The sequence below is a fragment of the Scomber japonicus genome, chromosome 16 (genome assembly GCF_027409825.1).
Source record: "Scomber japonicus isolate fScoJap1 chromosome 16, fScoJap1.pri, whole genome shotgun sequence".
Taxonomy (NCBI): Eukaryota; Metazoa; Chordata; class Actinopteri; order Scombriformes; family Scombridae; genus Scomber; species Scomber japonicus.
Window position 1 is genome coordinate 9,673,008 of NC_070593.1, and position 8,434 is coordinate 9,681,441.

At 36.8% G+C, this 8,434-nt stretch overlaps 1 protein-coding gene across 1 annotated transcript; it reads right to left on the reverse strand.

The window, feature by feature from the left end:
• Positions 1–448: 448 nt before the first annotated feature.
• Positions 449–7,943, reverse strand: mbip (MAP3K12 binding inhibitory protein 1). Its single transcript, XM_053335677.1, has 9 exons — positions 7,824–7,943; positions 5,885–6,001; positions 5,427–5,639; positions 4,750–4,846; positions 4,304–4,369; positions 3,791–3,949; positions 3,337–3,434; positions 914–952; positions 449–802 (listed from the first exon to the last, which is right to left on the reverse strand). Exons 1-9 carry the CDS (start codon positions 7,941–7,943, stop codon positions 695–697), a joined length of 1,017 nt encoding a protein of 338 aa, XP_053191652.1. The 3' UTR covers positions 449–694.
• Positions 7,944–8,434: the final 491 nt, after the last annotated feature.

Sequence of the window (8,434 nt, forward strand, 5' to 3'; positions counted from 1 at the left end):
CACACACAGACATCAACACGCACACACCTCCCCAGCATTAAGATGAAAATGTTAAACATCCACGATGAATTCATTCTGAGTTAGATTGATTTAAACAAACTCCTGTTTTTTTAAAAGTTTAGTTTAGACTCATATTGTCGACTAGAAGTAAAAAGATTTGTTGATTACGTCAGTCAGCAAGAATTAATTGTGCAGCTATTTTGGTAATGGATTAATCACGTAAGCAAAACTTCCCTAATAACAGCTTCTCAAAGTGGTTGTTGCTGCTTTCCTTCCAGTAAACTGAAGGTCTTTGGTTTTGAACTGTTCATCTATATAAACGAGACAACTGAAGGCATAAAATAAATGGTATATTGATAGCTAATAATCATGATGATGAAAATAATTATACCTCTTATATCTCTTTTCTCTAACAATGAAAGAATTATGAGTCCAAGTCTTCATAGAGGAAAAATACTTTTATTTACAGCATAATTATATTTCACTTAACTAAAAAACTATGTAGAGGAATACAGTTTTTTCTACTCTCATATCGAAAATGTGTCTAATGTCCATGATATAAACCTCATATGAAATGTTCCGTGTTTTTATTCACATACAAGGAAAATGTTGCTGATGTGGAATGAAAAAAAAGAAACTAATGATGCATGTTCAATGCATTTATAGACATGGTGTGTTTGGTGCTTTTTGTTTGTTACAGTGGACCCTCTGCTCCAAATCCAGGCCCGAATTCATTCACCCTGTTCAGTAGTGCTGCTTTCACTGCGCTGATCTTTTCATCCAGTTCTGTCAGACTGCAGGCCTGAAGGATAAAGTCAAACCAAACACTGCCAATTAAAATCAATCAATCAAACAGATTTTCTTATACTCATAAAGTGCAATGAAAGTGTCCATAAGTAACCAAACTACCAACCTGAGCAGGGGATGTCTTTGGTCGCTTGTGCAGGTGACTCTGTGGAAAAAAAAACACATATTAGACCTTCATAATTACTTTGAGAAGCGTACTGAGCTACTTTTTAAATTTCTCTCATTATTTTGGCTTTAAAAATCTCTGAAGGACTGAAAAAAGGTTTTACTAAGAGACTCAATGTCACTTCTTGAAATACTTAAATTTAGGTTTGGAATTTCTTAAAATTCACTTAGAATAACACTTAGTGAAATAACAAAATAACTTGGTTGAATATTTCATTCAAGTATGGTACTTTGTTCCTTGTATATACAAAGAAGAGATCTTTTATAAGTAAGATTATGAGGGAAGCACATTTCATTTTTAGAGGTTATTTTTAATGGTACTTTGCCATTATTTGAAATTTTAAATAAGTAATAGTAATAGCAGGAGAGATAACAACAACAACAAACACGGGTCGTCATGGTTACGTGGCACGTGTCTATGAAATATGTTTTTACTCCAGAGGTTTTCGTTCCTTCATTTTAATGTTGCTGTATAATTCGTGAAGGAGTCTCCTTTGCTGTTTAGTGTTAAAACGTAGCTCCTGATATCGTGGGCCAACTGTGCACAGCTCTTCAGCAAACACCAAACTACAGTATTTTCAGAAATTGCAAAAAAGAAGAAGAAAAGGGGGGGGAAAAAGTGGTACTCCGAATATAAAAGATCCCATCAGTTTATTCAAAGACACTCGAAATCTCTTGCTCTGCTCACACAAACATGCAGTGAGTCAAAAGCAGATGGAGAGCAGCGTACTCACAGAACCAGCATGCTGTGCAGAGAAATACCAGTGTGAAGAGACATGCAGCATCTCAAGCACACTCACTCAGATAACTAAACACACGCTGGACAGACTCCTTCAAGATGGGAAATTAGAGTCTGTGTGACTCTGCTCAAGTCTTTCAGGTTGAATATGAAGTCCAATAAATGACTTACCTACTACTACTTACTATTCTAAAAACTAAGATGTAGGGCTGTTATGTCCTTATTTCTTAAGCGCTCTGCAGTGACCCAGATCCTGCCGCATATTTAACCAAACACATTGCATTTTTGATTCAAATCAACTTAAGTGTAACTCAAGGAGGAAAACGTGTTGAAGTATGAGGGCAAATCAGGGGAAATCCCATTAGCATCACCCACAAACTCCTCTTAGTGAGGAGAGTGCATTTTAAAATAACTTTCCCCACAGCTGACCAATATTCTACAGACCAGTTTATGCATCGTAGACATAAATCCTCCAACTGATGGAGAGCTGATGAAACAGATGACCTAAATATACTCTTAAGGGATTATTGTTTGACATACTGTTAAATTCTTACTTATTCTTAGTGCTTTCAGTTCGAGAAAAAGATTCACATGTGAAAAACACACGACGTTCCTGTAAAGATTTGAACATCTCGACTCCATGACAACTGAGCAAACCACATTATATAATATGAGGCTGAAGCTCTGGAAAAAGCAAGTCAGTGGACCTTGATTTAAGATATAAAAGGTTAGATTTTCCTTTTTTTAAAATGTATTCATAATATTGCTACTTGATTTCTCATATTATTCAAATTTAACTATGCCTGTAAAGAATCAGTGTCTTATTTATTTAAAATAATCCTTAGCTGCAGATGTCAAGGTTTCTCTCCCAGCTGTGATGCACACACTTAAGCCAGACTCTCTAATGTCTCATCATGTTCAGTGCTTGATTTCTATCATACACATATAGAGTGAAACCCCTGTGTTTCGTTTGTTCATACTTCTTGTTTGCTAAAAGATTTATCAGCTGGTTACTTTGTTTATATCAGAGGAGGTGCATGCCAAGCGAGGGGTTCAATAGCAAGCACTGAAGTAAACATAAGAGGTTCAGCTGAAACAGTACTAACATAATATGTTGCTGCTGATAATGACAGTACTAGTAGTAGTCATTTAGTAATTTTTGATACACAATATACTGAAGGCAATCATCTATGCCAAATCACTACCTGTCTAAGTGAATTTTCAAAAAGCAGGGATCAGTAACTATTTAGTCACTTTTCTAGTTGTATTTGCAACTGAGATGAAAATATGGAACACATACCAACATGAACATGGCTACTGAACATGTGTGCTATCATTTAAACGTAAGAGGACCAAAAAGTCTCAAAAGCATCTGCAGTAAAGAAAAAGCATACGTATACATTTTCAATCTGTCTAATTTGTTCAAATGAAGTCTAAAAATAACATATTGGTACAAAATGAGCAAATAAAATCTGTAAAATACAAGTTTAATAAGAACACTGTTACTGAGTGACTGTCAGTGTCAAAACGACACTAGTTAAGACCTGTGTGTGACCTCTGACAGAACACTGACTAATTATTTCTGAGTGCCATTCATGTATCTATTTCAAAGCTGAAACACTCACCGTAGACTGAAAGTACTCAGGTGAGAGTCCCTCCAACTCCAGGATACGATCCTCCAGCTTCTTTATTCTCTGGTAGACACTCGAAGGGACCGGGCCCGCTATGGAATAAAACATGTGGTGAACCGCTTGAATACGAATGATCTTACACGAAAAATTCAATAAACATATATAGGGTCATAAAAAATGGAGGTTTAGCTGAAAAATGAATAATGTAACAATATTTATTTCAGGTTAAAAAAAAAGGAATCAATTGGTGTATGTTTAAATATGTCGAGTGTTCTTGCATGAAGTAACACTACAATGTGTTTATAAGTATATTTCAATGTGTCACATTTCCTATCATTTAAAACCAAAAGTATCAAAGAGTCTGTAATGATGTGGAATAATATCACATCTAAGTGAGACACACTGATTTCAGCACGATAAGAATTCAAATCTTCTATGTCTTTCTCACCTGTTGGGAGTTTAAGGTGAGCCTCGATGTTTTGAAGTCGTTCTTGTATGGCTACATTTCCGCAGTCTCTGGCCCCTAGCCCCCTCTGCTGCTCCTCAGCCCCTCCTTGGCCTCCCCCACCACGAGTCTGTGGCCCGTAGGTATTTACCACCCGTGTTACTGCCCAAGCCAAGGAACAGAGCACACATAAACATAACCCATTTTTAACCACAGACTAGTCAGCAACACTCCAAGCGTGCATGATGCAGAGAGGGGTCATTTATCAGATAGTTTAGTTTCAGATTAAAGTGATAACAACGTGTGTGCTTTGAATTGTTTTGCAAGCTCAGCCTAAACAGTTTTTGATATCATACATGTAAGAACATTTAATGTTAATTATACCAAAAAATACAAATAAACAACAATTTTTATAAAGTCGTGTTTTAACAAGAATTTTAAAGATGATGGCCCTTTTTCCAAATAATGTGTATAATTAAAAAATAAATAAATAAATGAAAATATGTAATTTCTTACCTTTCACATGGCTTTTAAAACCTGGGTAAGGAGTGAATACTGCTTCTGTTCTGGCACAGCTGTTTTCTACAGGGAAGAAAATATTATTCTAAATGTTATTAGACTGTAATGTAAAAATCTAATTAAACATGATTAAAAAATAAATAAATAATTACTATATATATATATATAAAAAACTTAAAATTACGACTGTTGGCATTAGTGTGTCCTGATTTCTATTACTGGTCTCTCACACAGGATCTGAATTAAAAAAGGGCCCTCTGTCTCATGCTTTTCTGGACTAAGCTGGTTGTGTTTTGAGGCTGAGTGTGTTAGCTACTTCAGCTCCACTCTTGGAGCAGTTCAGCCTGACCTCTCGCCTGTGGAAATCAGCTCTCTCCCAAACATTGGCAATCTGTGTGCAGGCTCCCTCTCCACCCTGCCCCCAACCTCTCTCCCATTCTCACCCTGATTGCAGTCGATCACGTTGCAAAACTCGCGTACATTGTTTTCATTGATCTCCATCTGCTTGCGTTCCATAAATGCAGATATTCTTCGCTCAATCTAGGGTTACAATGGAGAGACAACACAAATGACATATGATGGATTGATGAGGTATTGATAGGTGTCAGGAATTCAGACTGTTTTCTGCCTACTTAATGCTAAGGGTCTGAGGCAAACACAGTGCAGCAATTTACATTACATGGAATGAGAAATGCAGTGGGAAATTATTTCAGGTAGCCAAAAAAGTTGAATTGCTTGCCATCATCAAATGATGGAATATGAATACTGTTTGCTTGGCTACCAAAATAAATGCACAACATAATGGGGCCTCTTGTCCTTCATCCACATGCAATCTCAGAGTAATGAGCATCCACTTCATAATCCATCAAGGACCTGGCCCTCTCTCAAAGCCCTCCAGCAATGTGGTCTGTTCTACCCGACCACAGCACTAAAGGACCCCTTATTCTCTGCCGAACTCGGCTTATCAGGTCTACATCAAGCATTCGCTTCGCTGCAGCACATCATGTGCACATCCTCGGGAGCAATTACTTATGATTATTCATTTGCTTGACAGAGAGTAAAGAGGGCTCCAAAAATGTCACTGCGTGAACAGCTGGCAGATCTGCTGACAGAGACCAACCTCTGACTTCCCGGCTCTGATCTGCACCATGACGTCATCAGCCGCCGACTTGCTTTCTGCTACAGCCTCTGAGCTGGGAGGACCGTGCTCAAACAGAGCAGTCGTTCGCTCTTTGAGTGAAGAAGAGGCAACAGCATTGTCTGATGTGCCGTCCTTTGTAGACGATGATTGACTGTCAGCATCCGCCAGTGTTTTTAGACTCTCTGAAACAGCCTGAATAAACAGAAAACTCAAGTTGAAGCAGAAAGGATAATGTTTCAAAGCACAAATAATATAATTTGAATAACAGACTAATTCAAAGCAGAAAATAAAGGTGGTAATATATTTTAAAAGTCCTCTCAAATAATGACGTATTGCTCCTCAATTCAACCTACCTGTGCAGACAGGTTTTAGCCCAAACACAATAACGTTATGCAATTTAACCGACATGAGAGACGTGCAGTGTGTAGCCACTTTACCTGTAACTTAGTGATGTGCTGCTGCAAACAGCTGTACACATGAGCAGCTGGAGATGACGCAGGACTCACAGCATCGATGTTGACTTCTATTCTCAAAGCAGCATCACCTAATTTGAGCTTCATAGAAAAAAAAACACAAAATGAGGTGACGCTGCCCTGAACATTAACCTGAAGCAGATCAACAACATCAAACTGCACATTACTGGTAGAACTGATATGTGACTTTACGCTTGGACCCCACTACATTCTAGTGAAAGATATTGCACTTTTTTTATTAACTTTATCTAATTAGATTTTACATTAAAAATAAGATCATCTTTAAAATGCAACACATCGTTAAACAAGTAGTTGCCAACCTTTTCGCCTTCTCACCTTCTCACAGGGTTTTAATTTCAGTAACAGTGTGACGTTCAATCAGATAAAATTATCCAACATTTCACAAAAAAGCAAAGATTTGTATATCCAAGTATTTTCTTCTTTCCTCTCCAATGAATTATCTCACACGAGTGAGAGTTGCGAGTTACGAGTTGCCTGTTACGAGTTGCCTGAGCCATAGGTTGGGAACCACTAGATTAAACTACCTACAGTAATTGTATAAGAGTACTTAAAACTAGCTCCACCAGCTACAACACTATTAATAATGTAATAATAACATATTAGTCATAGCGGCCATTTTTCTACTTTTGCTTTCAATACTTAAAATACTTCAGTCTCCTTTATACTTCTGTACTGGAGTTTTTTTTTTTACATTGTTACACTGATGATCTGAATGCTTCTTCCTCACTGCTGAAATGATTATTTGACTAATAAATGTGCTGATAATTAAATCAGGAACAAGTTGGGTAAATAGACTAATGATTTATAATAATTATCAAGTAAAAGTACCAAATATTCTCTGGTTCTCACTACTCAAATGTGAATATTTGCTGCTTTTTTTGTTCTATATGAACATTTCTATATCAAACATCATTTATAGGCTACGCAGTAAAAAGATGATTGATCAATGATGAAAATAATCATGTGTTTTGTGGCCCTAGTGTTAAAATAATATACATATTTGAAAAAAATGCTTGTTAAGACAGTAGTGTAATGCTCCTACTACTACTACTACTACTAGGTGATGAAAGTAGTAGATTTAAGTTAATTCATACATTTTAACAGCATAGAAATGCAGTGTACACAGAGCTGATAATAATTATGTTCATACATTGTTTTCTTATCTCCTGCTTTACAAGACAAAAAGCAGGAATAAAGGGATCCATGCATGGAGTAATAGAGGCAAGGGGTCATTTTATGTGAATATTAATGGTATATGTATAAAGGAGCCGTTAACTGTTGTTCATGTCTGTATTAAAACAGTCAGGTGTACATATGAACAATGAGAAGAGGTTTTCCTTGCTGTAATAATTCCTCCTGTTCATACTGACTATTAAAAGATTCCCTTCAAATGTGCTTTCAAAGTAAGTGATGGGGGACAAAATCCACAGCGTGTCCACACAGTCATTTGGGGCAACACTATATTTAAAAGTTGATGTGAAGCTTATATGAGGCTCCAATGAACAAATCTTCTAATGGTCTATATGAACAAGAGGAATAATTGCAGCAAGAAAAACCTACTTCAGTGTTGTTTAATATAGGTGCAATGATAAAAGTTGTGAGTGGGGACTATCAAGAGACTTTGCCTAGATGTATTGAGACGAACTGACTGTTTTAGCCATCAGATTACATGCATAACTGTGAGCTGGTAAAACTTTAGATGAGATAACATAGCAGAAACCTGTGTCGCCTTTACAACTCATCCACTTTGAACGCTGAGAAATAATGAATGAATTGAGAGGCAGCACTGATGCTAAAAACATTAGCATGTAGCTAGCTGACAACATGCACTGAAAGACAGCTCTACCTGGAGCCACATGGGCTTAAATTCTCCACAACCAACCTCTTTCCCGAAGTCTGCTAGAAGCTTTAGTATCACACACATGCAGTCCGTGTAGCTAGACATTTTGCCGCATTCGTGAGGAGGAGCATGATTTCCAGTCTGCTTCATTGTCTCCGCCATTGCAGTTCAACGCCTGCAGAATACTGCCCGCTGATTGGATGGAAGGAGGCGGCGATGTGCGCGCACGTACACGTACACGCACACGCAGATCAATTGTTGTGCGTAGACTTCATACGTATCGATTCTTGTTTGTTACTTCTGGTGTTGGGGAGTAACTAGTTACAGCGTTATTTAATTACAAAATAAATGTAAACTGTAATCCGTTACACTTATTGAGAAAAAATATGTAAATAAATTAAATTTACGTATGAAAATGATGATAACAAAGGGAGTTACATCTGAAGTCAAACTTTTAAGATTTTGCTCAGGAGGAGTTTTTTCCTAAGTTTTTAATATTTAACATGTTACTGAAAACATATATTGCTGTTTTTAATGCTTTGAAAACAATATATATATTATATTTATTTTAACTAGGTTTAAATTGTGCCAAAGTACCAATTAAGCCCATGCCAGACTTTTGACTTTTTTCATAAAATAACTTTATTTTATAT

Excerpts from the sequence above, each read along its gene's own strand:
- mbip (XM_053335677.1), bottom strand. The coding sequence starts at position 7,943 with ATGGCGGAGACAATGAAGCAGACTGGAAATCATGCTCCTCCTCACGAA. Across the intron at positions 6,002-7,823 it reads TAGCAGACTTCGGGAAAGAG|CTCAAATTAGGTGATGCTGC; the intron begins GTTGGTTGTGGA and ends TTTTCTATGAAG. Across the intron at positions 953-3,336 it reads CTGAGTACTTTCAGTCTACG|AGTCACCTGCACAAGCGACC; the intron begins GTGAGTGTTTCA and ends TTTTTTCCACAG.